This window comes from Penicillium oxalicum, chromosome VII (genome assembly GCF_001723175.1).
Source record: "Penicillium oxalicum strain HP7-1 chromosome VII, whole genome shotgun sequence".
Lineage (NCBI taxonomy): Eukaryota > Fungi > Ascomycota > Eurotiomycetes > Eurotiales > Aspergillaceae > Penicillium > Penicillium oxalicum.
Genome location: NC_064656.1, coordinates 42,895 through 56,130, shown reverse-complemented (window position 1 = coordinate 56,130; position 13,236 = coordinate 42,895). Strand labels below are relative to the sequence as shown.

Genomic DNA, 13,236 nt, shown 5'->3' with positions numbered 1-13,236 from the left:
ATCAATTCATAAAGATTAGCGCGACCCTGTCGGTCGGGGGTGCATCCGTAAGGCGGTGATGAGAGGGGGACGCGGCCACCTCGAAATCTTTCGCACTCGGTCATTTCGGCAGATGAAGGAATCATTTCTGATCGTGGTGAAAGCGTGAGAAATGCCAGAACAAGGCCAACCAGGTGGGGATAATTTAAGTGGCGTCAAAGGCGTCAAGTCGTCATGGCAGTGTCTCTGAGCCTGAGGAGTCAATAGTGTTGACGAATATGTCTGAGGATGGTCGGACCATGTCGGGTTGGTGGTGATTGTAGGACCCCATCGCTTGATTTTCATTACTCAGACTCGGACTCGTCGAGTTGCATGATCTTCTCGTCAAGGTCCTGTACGACAGGGTCAGCCAGCCATCAACCAGGAAAGGGCGATGCGTGCACTGCGCCATCCATTGCATCTGATAGATGTGGGCACATGGAGGTCGCTACGGGTGCACTAGGACATACATGATCTAAACGAGCCTTGAGATTCTCAAGCTGGCTTTCCTTGATGACAAGGTGATTTTCGTCATCTAGATCTTCCACGATGTAGTCATGACGCTCTTCATCGTACTTGAGGATCATGGCTTTGATCGACGGATCGCACTCGATCAGTAGACCTATAGACTTTTCATTAGCATTCAATCACTACCAGGAGATTGGCAAATATACTGGACACCCCTACCGCGGACAGCTCTGGGCATATTGAACGGTATGAATACTTGGCAGACTACCGAGATGGAATGGTCCGGTTGGCCTTATCGTCAGTGACGCTGCCCGGATATCAATGCAAGGCGGTGAATGACACCGGGAAAACCAGGCAGCAAGGCACTCACCATCAATCGGTTACCGTTATAATGAGGCATGTTTGAGCAAGCCATTCTTGTCCTTATTACTCGGTTGCCCTTTCAAGCTTAGCATGAAAGCAGCCACACGCAGTCAGCTTGATTAGATACTGAGTGCCACACACCGTCACTTTCTGTGATAGGTACTGACGCGTGAGGATTCCCGCTGTCGTTCACAGACATTAGTACTGGAACCACTGCCTACTCTAGCACCTAGCCATAGCCACCCACGTGATGTCGCGTATCTAAGCAGGGTCCTACAGCGGTAATAGGCTTTAAGGTGTCTCATTCTGAGCGATGATTTGAGTAAGTTCTGAGGCTCTATTTGCCTCTGACTACTTTACTTTTGTCTGCGTGCGCTTGTGTTACAAGGCCTGATGACGGGTCTAGTCACCCCCACTCCATAAACAAACACGTTTCCGTGAGGTGGCACATGGCCGGCGGCCGTCAGTTCCCCTTCATGGTCCCTAGGTATCATGACCAAATCGAAGTTTGTCCCCTCGCTGATGAGGCGACTGCAGAGGCGATGAAAGGCTTCTTCCTGGAAATGCCCAAGTAACCCTGTCGTGCGTATGACACGACATACTCGAAGCATTAGGCCCCCCCTTCTTACCACCATCGTCGCAATCTTGAGATGCACAAGGCCAGTAAGGAATATACAGGTCTCAAGTCAAATCGGTCTCAATCAAGTGTGTCATACCAGGCGATGTCATAATCCATGCCACAGGTCTGGCATGGGATGTCGGCCATAAAGCCTTGAGCCAGCAGCTCGTAAGGCAGAGGAAAGCATGCTAGCAGTCCCCTGACTATGCTACTTTTACCAACACCTCTCTCCACAAGGTCGATTGGGACAGATAAGGCCATGCGGGTGACCAACTTCCGACATGCGAGGTCGTGAAAGACATCCCACATTACTACCCGTCGAGCAGCTCGCCAATAGAGGTTGGCAAGGATCTCCAACCAGGATGGCTCGACCAAGTTGACATGGAGCTCATCGTAGACTGGCATCTCGGTGGGAATTCCCCGCGAGCTGTTACTCAGGGCAACCTCGCTTTTCACCACAGCAATCGCATGGGCAGGAACGTGGCATGTATTCTTGTAAATCTGCCCGATGTGCTGACTGACCAGCGCAACAGTCCAAGGCCAGCCAATTCGGCGACGTTGATAATATGGCGAGAAACCAGAGGAATTTGATATTTCAGTGATGTCCGGTGACGATGACCGGTCGCCTAGCTTTGACAATTGCTCATGGACAAGCGCCGCTTTCCCCATGCTGTCGGCGAATTGAGAGCTTCCTGGGAATTCCCCACGGGGGACCTTTCGTAAGGCACGTGCCGTACTTCTGACATGATCATTGTGCTTATTGAAGATCAGAGTAGTCATGTTTGCGTCTGATACCGAGAAACGCATCGACTCAATAAACGCGTTTGAAAAGCGACTATCACGAAAACGGTCGCTCACAGCACGAGATACTGAATAGGTGGTCTCGTGCTTTACTGGCGCAGCCACGCAGTAGAATTTCAGCCCTCAAGTCTTTGGTGAGAGCCTCCACGCTCTCCACGAAATAGCCCACGCAGCATTCCAAGACAACCAGGCTCGCAGCTGCTCCTGAAGGAAGCCGTTCGGGGTGGATCGCGAGGTCCGGGGGTGTCAAAAGATTCGGCCCCAGCAAGATACCAATCCCCTGCTTTCCGCCGAGGGCCATGCCCCTCGAGGCAGATCTTCACCGTGCAGAGGAGGCCCTCGACTACGCTGCGTGGTCAGGTTGGTTCTTCCTCTCGGCCTCCGGAGTCCATCCAGTAGCCGCCTGAAAAGCAGTTGCTGACAAGGCTATAACACTGCCCCCTATGAAGAGCATACGAACAGCATGCTCGTATCCTTGGATAGCAATCTGTCGCTCTGCTCCTGTCAAGCTCATTACAGTCACTGGACTGCCGAGTAGGGTTCTGATCAACTTGGAGTTCGGAGTTATATTGTGCTGTGCAAATCCAGTCTCCAATGCCTTCTTTAAAACGCGAGTGAAGAAGCCACCCGCGACGGCTGACCCGAAGCTACCGGCGAAGCCCCGAGACATGGCGATCAGAGAACTCACGATGTAATGCACCTCAGAGCTGGTGAGGTGTAAGACATGTGAGAGTGTGTAGTTCATGAGAGACCCTGCAAAGAGACCATTGAGGAAGGTCATTGTGATATACAATGCGACAGGGGAATCGGGCGTAGACAGCCAAGAAAGGGCCAACGTGGTGGCGGCGAATAGAACGAAAATAATAAGGCAAGAGCTATATGATCCATATCAGCAGAGAAGTGAGAGAAGGGAGACCTAAACTTACTGGTAGTAACTGGCTGATTTGCGAATGTGTAGCCAACCTACCAGTAGACCACCACTCCCGAATCCAGCATTGGTTGGAACCAATATGAGACCCGCAGACGCAGGAGACCAGCCTCTTACAGCTAGCGCATAGACCGGGCTGTAGAACAGGACCGCCCATCGGGCCATCATTAACCCTAATCCTGCCACGCAGGTCATCAGAACCGCTCGTGAACGCAATAATCGGACAGGAATGACCGGCTCCGTGGTCCATCGCGATTCGATGAGGATAAAGATTAAGAAAGACACTGCAGCCAGAGGAAGCGGCCAGATGAGAACCGTTGGAGATGCTAAGCTGGAAAGAAGCAGAACGACAGAAAGTGCCTTGGTAGACCCGTCAGCACAATTCGCGACAACCCCTGGACGTTCAGAAGTGAGATGGCTTACCAATGCCAAGGCGCCTGCATAATCAACTCGCCACAGAATTTGCATCAGCGTTCTTGAATCGAGAGATGCACACGCACTGGACGGAGGAGGAATGGCCAGGAACAACAATGGCCCAAGAACTATCGCAGCTGGGGCTTGGATCCAGAATAGGAGACGCTACGACAAGCGGGAGTCAGTTTCACCACAGAATCGGCAAAATGAGATGTGCTCAAAACATACCCAGCCCAAAGAGGAGACCATCAAGCCTGCCAATACGGCTCCAGAAGCAAGGCCCGTGGTGTATCCCGCATTGATCATGCCAATGCAGAGCCCTCGACGTTTCGGCGAGGCAAGATCCACGGCCAAAATGATGGCGATGCTCATTAAGCCACCACTTCCTAGCCCCGCGATTGCGCGTCCCAGAAGGAAGACCGGCAATGTGAGTGCTGCAGCAGAAAGGAACAAGCCAATTGCGAGTGTTGTGCTTGCGAAAATGACATAGACTCGAGGTGTGAAGATCGCAGCAAGTCGCCCAGTCAAGGGTGTAACACTCGACGCAGCAATCTGGTCGAAATCGCCCTTAGCGTGGATGATCATGGATTGAACAGGAGACTTGAATGACCTACCAAATATGCCGAGGTAAACCAAGTTGCCTGGTCGAAAGCGTCCAAGTCAACAGCAATGGCAGACTGGGCTGTAGTCATCATGGAAATGTTGGTTGCTGTTAAAATACATTGCATCAGTTCCAGGTTCTCTGCGAATCCCTCAAGCCAAGAATATGGGATGAAACCAACTTTGGATGAGAATGAGTAGCTCCATGAAGAAAGCGATAGCAATTCCTCGAAAAATGCTAATATGACTAGCCGCTGGCTCTTCATCTTGTTGTGATGAAGGTAGTAGTGGAGATTGTTCGGAAGGGGATGAGGCTCGCACGTCTGCCATTTTGAAAAGAAATGTTGAGCAACGATTAGGTATATGGAATCGAACTCTTCACAGGGTCTGCATGAACTGGTTCTGTTGTATGCAAGACCATTATCCTCAGAGACGTGATTCGGGTGAGGCCAACGCCCGGAACATACGGGGCGGGAGACCGGGACTAAGCCTTCGATTTCTAAGCAGATCATCGTTCCGTCTATTGCGGAGATAAACCGGTTTGGATTCTGGATGATCGGACCGGAGGTCTTCACTTGCCTATCTCCTGGAAGCTTGGCAATCTAGTCTCCTCCGATGCCATGGCGAAAAGGCTTTGTGTCTGGAAGGTCTACCAGTACCTTGCTACCCACAGCCGCTTAGGGAAATCGGTAAGCTGCACGTGGCTGACGCGTGGTACTTGATCCAACGGTCGGGACCAACACTACTTCAAAGCTTCCTGATTCGACGCACAACCGCACGCCTGCACAACTCCTCATGGAATCGGCAGCAGCTGGCAGCGAGCCTTTCCCTTAAGCTGTGTGTTCATTGTGTGGCCGTCCGTATCTATCACTTCTCGACGCATCAACATGGCCGGAAAGGTCGCTGATGCGATCGAACTTCTCGCACGAGGCTCCAATGCTACTCGCCCCTCCCGCCTGGGCCATTCTTGGTTTTGCCACCTCCGCTTACATTAGTCAATGATGAGCAGTGTGTAGTCCCCTTTGCAGCATAATCCCTTGCGGACGAACCCAAATTCAATTTGGCAAACGCTTATCTCCCAGTTGCGGTCGGGGTCCATGCCCATGAGAGTCTACGGGCACCAATTCGCTTCGGAGCATTCATGTATGCGATCAGCTAAAGCACAATGCGTAGATCTGAGATGGTTGGAACCGACCAAAGATGCAAGTATGGACCGGATACCCAAAGAGACAGCCCTCGCCTTGTCTGCAGACCTGTTTAGGGTCGCATGCTATTCTTCGGCGATGCACCTTGCTAGTTATCATCTTGGCAGTCTCCACTTTGGACAGCACCCTTGAATGGTCGACCAGCACAAGGATAACTCTTCGACAGTCAGAACAGCTATACATACCTAAAACTCTTCACCTTGAGTTAGAGCGCGAAAACGAGAATCATTTCTCCGGCTGTGGCCTGGTGATGCGTGAGCCATGGCCTTGATCCACCCCAGGATCACAGATCCCTTGTTGAGCGTCTGTTATGGGATATTGACCCTCAGAGAGCGAAGATCTTTCCATGTTTGAACTACGCAGCTAAGATTTAGTCCAACCGGGGAATCATGAAGGTTCAGCCGAAACAACCCATATGGCGCAGCAAGCGAAAGAACGCAACATCCATCAAATGGGCACCCAGAAGCAGAACAAAACGGGGAGCAGAAAAGAGACACACAGGCCGGGGGCTCTCGGATACTATCTGTACCATACGTTGAGACCTTTTCGGGACTCTACAAGCCTGGTATGAAAGGAAGCACCATAGAGCATGGTGGCCACCATGTTGTTGAGCCAAGACGGGCTGTTTGCGATGTCGGGATCTGGGCCTTATTCCGTACTGTGGCTCATGGGTACCTTGACGGCGCTCCTGCCCGATATCCCGGGTAAACTGCGGTCTTGGAGATCGCTTAGCACAGATAATACAGGTCGGTTATGTTCCTACCGGAGAAGATTTCGCTGCGATACTTGCTCCCGTCGCTTTTGTTCTCCCAAGGTCCTCTTCCCAAGATTCTTGGCAAGACTTCGTTGGCCCTGATTCTTGGCATCGAAAAGAATTTCACACCACCAAGGCGAAATGACAAGCCATTGATCAATAAAACCAACAAGGTCCTCGCTTGGCAATTTACTATTTGTGCGTTGCGACTATGATAACCATTTCACATGGCTGGGCCAACTCATGGGTACGGCCCGTGAAAGAACACGCAAGAAACCTAGAGCACGAGAGACATCCACTCACGATGGGCAAGAGAATGGTAGATGCTGGACTATAAAAGCGATCATGATCCCCTTCTTCGACAACTCTTCAGCTCGTCAACATCAGGTCCAGTTTGAACACGCGAAACTAAACCATCACCATGGCACGCCTTTCTAATGTACTTCTGGTCTTCACGGCTGCGACTGCTGCAGCTCTCCCAACTGTGGAGTCTTGGAGTCAACCAAAGCCATTTGTTCAGACTGAGGCGGCCCCGTGGGACGCTGGCAGAGTGTCCGAGTTTCCCATTCACTCCAGTTGTAACGCTACGCAGCGGCGCCAGATCGAGATGGGCTTAGCAGAAACTGTGAGCCTAGCAGCTCATGCTCGAGACCACATTCTCCGGTGGGGCAACGAAAGTGAAATCTACCGCAAATACTTCGGTAATAGTCCTACGATGGAGGCTGTTGGGGCCTTTGAAGTGGTGGTGAATGGCGACAAGGACAAGATTTTGTTCCGCTGCGATAACCCCGACGGAAACTGCGATATTGAAGGTAATTCTTCGGATCCTCGGTCAAGCCTCCTTTATTGAAGCTGATTGCTGATGCAAATCGATGGGTAGGCTGGGCTGGGCATTGGCGCGGCACAAACGGCACGGAGCAAACCGTCATCTGCGATCTGAGTTACCAGACTCGTCGATCCCTCTCAACAATGTGTGCTATGGGTTACACCGTTTCGGGATCTGAGACCAACACGTTCTGGGCATCGGATCTCCTGCATCGACTCTACCATCTGCCGTCCGTAGGGCAGAAGTGGATCGACCACCATGCCGACGGATATAAAGAGGTGATTAATCTGGCCCTCGAGCACCCAACTTTGTCAACACACGACTCGGAAACTCTTCAATACTTCGCACTGGAGGCGTATGCCCACGACATTTCAGTTCCCGGGGTTGGATGTCCAGGCGAGAAGGAGGAGCATCAACACGAGGATGAAAAAGCGGACAAAAAGGATGCCCGCCCAAGCGCGACGACGACTATGGAGGCCACTTCCACCACATCTACTTCGCCTGCTGTGAGTTAGAACTGCCAAAGTACCACCATGCGAATTGAGAGCTGTGCTAACTGGGACAGAATTGCCATACCCACGCCGGGGGCGAGCTACATTGCGTCTAAAAGCGCAGAATTTCCGTGACGGCCAATGTGATGAAATGGTTTCGCCGAACATTTCATTTTGGGATTTAATGAAGAAAAGTTACATGAATACGTAGATCAAAGTTCACGCATGACACCTAAGAGGATGAGCTTCTCCTTCGAGTTGACAATTCCCGAATACGAATATTGCACGAATCCTTCTATTCCAATCATATTCATCGTTGGCCCAAAGGCTGACGGCAGGTACATCCATGATATTCAACGACCACAAAAAAGCGTCGGCCATCTTTTTCGGAGTCGATGAATCACCACTTGCAGGTTCTCGAATTTCCCGCCAGAGTTCCAGATCTTGGTCTGCCACCCTTGCTCAAAGTCTGTTAGCCGTCGATCCAGCTCGGTGGCATTGTAAGACGTCGGCGAGACAGACTGCAAGTATTGACAGAATATTCGCCATCGAGGAATATAGAAATTTGAAATGAGACCACCCCATTGCTTCGAGGCATAATCTGCAATCTCTCCATTAGGCCCCCAAAGAGTGATTTGATTTCGTGCGTTGTACTCGAAGAATGCCTCTTGTTCTTTGTCTCCATGAGCCCAAGATCGAGCGGAATTGATCCATGTTGATAACCGGAAGTTGCGATTTGTCAGAAGGACTGCGTCAAGGTCACTGAGAAGATTCATCATTTGACTGCTTTCACGTGACAGTGTATCAGGATCATGGCGAGGGCTGGAGGTATTCCATGTGGATATGAAGGCGTGGTAGAGCGGGATAAATGCGTTAGCCATGACTTGTCGTGTCAAATCGACCATGTCGTGCTGATACGCAGGGTTGATCCACAATTGTGGCTCCAGCTCCGCGGCCCTGTTGAGTTTCTGCCACGATTGAATAACATGCGCGGGGTCATAGGTCAAACTGGTAGCCTGGAATCCGATGCGGACATTGTTCAAGCTAGGACGGATTTCAAAAGCCGATTTAATCACAGACGTCACGGAAGTGTTCGTGTTGTCATAAACGCTCGTGCGAAGTAATTCCCAAGATTCATATAGTTCTTTGGGAAGGGAGCCTCGGTCTGTATATCGGCTCTGCACCCATCGATGAAAGTATTGTTTGGTGTCCAGCGGTGTCGCTGACCACGCCTGGTCCAAAAGAGTGGTGTAGATAATCTCATTGCCCTCCTGGCCCTCCATAGTCAGCCCGTATCCGACCAAAGATGGTGATTCCATTCGCGCCTGAGTTGCATTCACAGTCACGTTTCTCAGTTGTCCATAAAGACCCATATTCCCGCCATAGTCATGCACTTGACACCAAATCCAGGGCTTGCCATGATACGATTTGGTGCGGCGCCACTGAGGTGCAGACTCCGAGAAGAGATCCAGAATCAACATGTCATCGTTCTTTGGAACACCAGAGAGAAACGCCTGGATCCGATCCTCGGTCCAAAAAGAAGCTTGCGCGTAGAACAACCAGCCCTGCATCATCCACACTGCATCAGGGTCGGCTTGTTTGAGACTTTGCCAGGTATTGTAGGTGACATTGCGCAGGTAGTCCAGCTCTCCGGAGTAAGGCAGATTCTCGTTATACTGATCAAGTGTGTAAATGTGACTGATATTGCCATATGCAGCGCGCTGCTTGCCGATGAAACTGGACTGAAGTCTCGCAAAGTGTTCGTCAAAAGGCTCAAGATATGAGTCATTGGAATATTGTGCTGAAAACCCTGCCCACTGTGATCCCCGAACAACTCGAGCATTGGGTAACACACGGGTGATGTTCATGGGCACAAATCCAGCAAATGCAGGGAGAACGGGTGTCATGCCGAGTTCGGCCATTCGCGGTAAGATTTTCATCTGGAGAGCGAATTGCCGATCGATCCATGTTTGAGGCAGGTCTCCGCCCCATGAGCCTTGGATGTTTCCGAATCGATTCCACGCTTGGAATGCCGGTCCGCTGAGAAATGTGGCTATCTCGGCATTTGTGAGACCAAGATCTCGGAAGACGTCCACAAGGATTTTTTCTTGGCCGACCCAGGCGAGAGGCAGATTCACACCGTGGAGGGCAAGCCAGTCCAGTTGTGTCTCCCAATCTGCCCATGTCCAAAATGCCGTTGTATAGGAAAAGGTCACTTGGAAATCTGGGTGTTAACATATAGACGCTGGAGGCATTGCTGCATTTTCCACACCTGTATTAAAGTGATAACGCCATGGCACTGTGCTAGAACCATGTATAGGCTCAGTGACACAAGGAAGAACAGCTGGAGCTTGATCCAGGCGGCTGCCAATAAACCAGTAGATGTCAACATGGGCTATATCGGTCAGGTATCGGCGGAGACTGTGGTTCAGTTGAGCATGCAGTGGAACATCAAAACGGCGCTGAGCTCGGATTCGGGACATACCCTGTTGACAAGGCAGATATGGAACTACCTCTGATTGAAATAGTACCATTATGACCATCTGTGACGACGTAATGGTCGTATCCCTGGGTTTCCGAACAGCAGGTCGCATCAACAGTAAACCTGAATCGGTCAACATGATTCGGTAATCGTCTTCTGAGCAAGCCATAGAGACCTGTAGTAGACTGGGCGTAGGAAGCTGCTGCAAGAAGCCAGACGATGACTGCGATCGTTTGCAAATGCATGATGGATGTGTACCTGACTCGCGATAAAATGTCGACGATGAGGATTGCTGCGATTCAAGAGGCTCAGCCAGTCGCCCTGATTGAGGGCGAGGGATAGAAAGAAAGAGAGGGGTAGGGGTAATGCAGTCACGTTGATCATCGATGCAGTGAGATTGCTTGGCGGGGCACCTCGCTGAGCAAAGCTCATGTGGTGGCAATGAAGACTGTAAACAGACGTCTATATCTACTCGAGAACACAAAGAAAGAAGAGAGAAATTGACTTGGCTAAAATTCTTGGCCAAAAGGGCCGAGAATATTTTGCAACTCGAATTGATAGGATGGACCGCCGGCAAGGATAGATTGAGTTGTCAACTCTAGTCCAGTAAAAGTAGCTCAGCAGAAATTGTTTCCAGTAGAGACATGACCACCATCAACCGTCCAACACCTCATTTTCGAAAATCTACAGGCACTGGGAGTACCATTGGTTAGAAGCCTTGCAAGTGCCGGAAGAGCAGCAAGTCGGGCCGTTCCAGCCCTGACCACCACATTGGCCCCATTGAGCAGCACACTAGAAGGAATTAAGGTCAGATAATGGCATGTGGAGATGCGAGATGGAAATAATTGAACTCACGTTGCCGCCAGAGCCACCGGAGCCGCTACCAGAGCCAGAACCGGTGCCGGTGCCGGTGCTTGAGCCCGCGGTGGTGGTCTGGGAACCGCTGCCCGAACCGCTGCCAGAGCCGGAGCCGGAGCCAGAGCCAGAGCCCCCCGAAGAAGAGCTGCCGGCAGACACAGTCATGGAGGCCGAGCCAGAGCTCTGGTAGCCTTCGACGGAAAGAATCTGGTAGTTGTGCGAGCCGAGGTTCATACCGTGCGAAGCCCAGGCGCTGAAGTGGTTGGCAGTGGTGACGGTACCGCTGGAGCGCTTGTTCTTGCGAATGGACCAGTATTGATCGAAAGTGGAGGTGCCAACGATCGACGGCTGGTTGACCTGCGTGTGCTTGTAGATATCATAGTCCGAACCGTCACTGGTCAGGGTGCCCACATGGGTCATGCCGTTGCCAGGGTTGTAGCTTCCGAAGTTCTCCAGAATGTAATACTCAACCAGAGGGCCAGTAGTCCAGCCATAGATGGAGAGATAGGCATTTCCGTTGGGGGTGAAAGTGCCGGAGAAAGAGATGTCCCTGATGCGAGGTCAACGATAAGTAAAAGTCCTTCGGCCTGGCGCTGGTGCGAGGCCGTTTGCCTTTGCTGCACTTACTGAGCCTTTCCGGGATTCCATCCCTTTCCGCAGGTGAAATCACCACCGCCCTGGTTGGCCCAGTTGACACTGAACTGACCGGCAGCCCCGTTGCTGTAACTCACGGAGCCTGCACCATTGGTCCAGAAGGAATAATAATAGCCGTTGTTGGTGCCCGTCTGGGAGGAGGTAATGGCCTGGCGCGCGGCGAGGTTGACAGACTGGTCGCTAGGAAGGGCCAAGGCGCCGACGACAGTCGTCAGGGCAATTGCCACGGAGGAGAGGGAGATCATCTTTGCAGATCTGGAGGTTTGAGTTGCAAGCGGACTTGGGTGATGATGATCAGAGATGGCTTCTTGGCGAGATCTGGGGGCACGGCATCATCTGCCTCTTTATACTTGTCACTCCACCTCGACGGATATCCATCTCCTTTCTCAGATGAACGTCAGGGTCTCGAAGGCCCGGTTTTGCCTATGGAGTACTCCCTCAAGCCTCCATCACCGGCTTTAGCCAACCAACCGGTCCAGGGGTACACTAAGTCGGGACGTGAAACTCGATGAACTCACGGCCGGACCCTCGGCTGAGTCGGCTCTCTGCTCGGAGCCCTGTCACATCTGCAGACAGTGGAGTCGTCCGGTCGCGCTGGTGCAGATTGTCAGGACTGCATGTCTAGCAAAACCCAACCAGACTGGCCAGGGCGTGGTCCAAGGCTCATAGCCTAAAAGCGGACCTGCCGAAGAACCCAAGTTCCGTCACGGAAGAGGAATCGCGGCGACGCCCAGTCACAGCGGTCGGAAATTGTGGAGGCAACAGGGTCTGACGAGGGCAGGTGACTGCCCGCTGGCTTGCAACTCTTCACCCTTTGAACTCAGTCATCATTCACAAAGGCTCCCCCACACCACCTCGGAAATGCAGGTCGAAGTTGCCCATGTGCCGGTGAAGGCCCCTGACTACAGGCGATTTGCTGGATGATCACGTCCATTTATCCGTGATTTCCAGAGCACTGTCAACTTAATCTGGTGCGTGAGTTTGCTCCGTGATCTCCAGATCTCGTCCGATGGAACATGCCGGTGTCACACTGTGGGGAAACTCGTCGGGGAACCATCCTTTTCTCACCTTCGACCGGCAGCCACCAGCAATCCTCGCGGCGATGGCTGTGTCGCCTGCCCGTCAAGCTTGAAACGGGTGGATCCCACCTGAAACCACATGGAACAGTGTTAATCTCCGTTGAGGAGTGTTATCTTCACACATCTGTAGCACTTCCGGAGCGAAGCTTTGACTGGTCTTGGAATTCCATCGCAAGCTTTTGCCCAGACACTGGGGATCTTCTTTAGCCGTAGAGGCGAGAACTGGCGTTTGTTTTTGTTTTGGAAATGACCAATCAACGGTATGCCCGCCCACGTTCACGCTGAGGTAATGTTAGGCCTACTTTTATGTCGACCCTGCGGCCATTTTTGTGCCTCGTTCAGCCTTTGACCAATATCTTGAGAGTCTCTTGCTCCACACAGCCTACTCACGGACCTAGCTGTGGCGCGTTGCGACGCATGCTACCAAATGACAGGAGCAAGATTAAAGGGACCAGCGTCCGATGGAACACCCTGCTGAAGAGGTACAGACGAAAGGAAAAGGTCCGGGTAAAACCCCTGGTGCCTTCAACTTGTAATTCCAATATTTGGAGAATTGTTGAACATTTGCAGTCATTGATTTCTCGATATGATTTGCTTGGTAGTCGCTGCCCGATCAACCCGAGAGATCAACTGACAACACCAGAAATGAATGAGTGGAGATTTCCTGCTCGTTGTC

At 51.7% G+C, this 13,236-nt stretch overlaps 6 protein-coding genes across 6 annotated transcripts; 1 reads left to right on the top strand and 5 right to left on the bottom strand.

The window, feature by feature from the left end:
* Positions 1 to 323: 323 nt before the first annotated feature.
* POX_g08548 (General transcription and DNA repair factor IIH subunit tfb5) lies at positions 324 to 724 on the bottom strand (the record flags this gene model as incomplete). The annotated part of the gene is made up of 3 exons (XM_050117319.1): positions 324 to 371; positions 489 to 640; positions 706 to 724. The coding sequence occupies 3 exons, from the start codon at positions 722 to 724 to the stop codon at positions 324 to 326; spliced, it is 219 nt and encodes a 72-aa protein (XP_049965463.1).
* An 822-nt stretch (positions 725 to 1,546) lies between these two features.
* POX_g08547 (uncharacterized protein) lies at positions 1,547 to 2,248 on the bottom strand (the record flags this gene model as incomplete). The annotated part of the gene is made up of 1 exon (XM_050117318.1): positions 1,547 to 2,248. The coding sequence occupies one exon, from the start codon at positions 2,246 to 2,248 to the stop codon at positions 1,547 to 1,549; it is 702 nt and encodes a 233-aa protein (XP_049965462.1).
* Positions 2,249 to 2,612: 364 nt separating this feature from the next.
* On the bottom strand, positions 2,613 to 4,541 carry POX_g08546 (uncharacterized protein; the record flags this gene model as incomplete). Its single annotated transcript, XM_050117317.1, has 6 exons — positions 2,613 to 3,144; positions 3,196 to 3,557; positions 3,621 to 3,776; positions 3,840 to 4,178; positions 4,226 to 4,320; positions 4,394 to 4,541. The coding sequence occupies 6 exons, from the start codon at positions 4,539 to 4,541 to the stop codon at positions 2,613 to 2,615; spliced, it is 1,632 nt and encodes a 543-aa protein (XP_049965461.1).
* Positions 4,542 to 6,591: 2,050 nt separating this feature from the next.
* POX_g08545 (Major allergen Asp f 2) lies at positions 6,592 to 7,603 on the top strand (the record flags this gene model as incomplete). The annotated part of the gene is made up of 3 exons (XM_050117316.1): positions 6,592 to 6,982; positions 7,051 to 7,502; positions 7,562 to 7,603. The coding sequence occupies 3 exons, from the start codon at positions 6,592 to 6,594 to the stop codon at positions 7,601 to 7,603; spliced, it is 885 nt and encodes a 294-aa protein (XP_049965460.1).
* Positions 7,604 to 7,840: 237 nt separating this feature from the next.
* Positions 7,841 to 10,214, bottom strand: POX_g08544 (uncharacterized protein; the record flags this gene model as incomplete). Its single annotated transcript, XM_050117315.1, has 3 exons — positions 7,841 to 9,702; positions 9,760 to 9,908; positions 9,973 to 10,214. The coding sequence occupies 3 exons, from the start codon at positions 10,212 to 10,214 to the stop codon at positions 7,841 to 7,843; spliced, it is 2,253 nt and encodes a 750-aa protein (XP_049965459.1).
* A 439-nt stretch (positions 10,215 to 10,653) lies between these two features.
* On the bottom strand, positions 10,654 to 11,726 carry POX_g08543 (Endo-1,4-beta-xylanase B; the record flags this gene model as incomplete). The annotated part of the gene is made up of 3 exons (XM_050117314.1): positions 10,654 to 10,761; positions 10,825 to 11,377; positions 11,455 to 11,726. The coding sequence occupies 3 exons, from the start codon at positions 11,724 to 11,726 to the stop codon at positions 10,654 to 10,656; spliced, it is 933 nt and encodes a 310-aa protein (XP_049965458.1).
* Between the last annotated feature and the right edge of the window lie 1,510 nt (positions 11,727 to 13,236).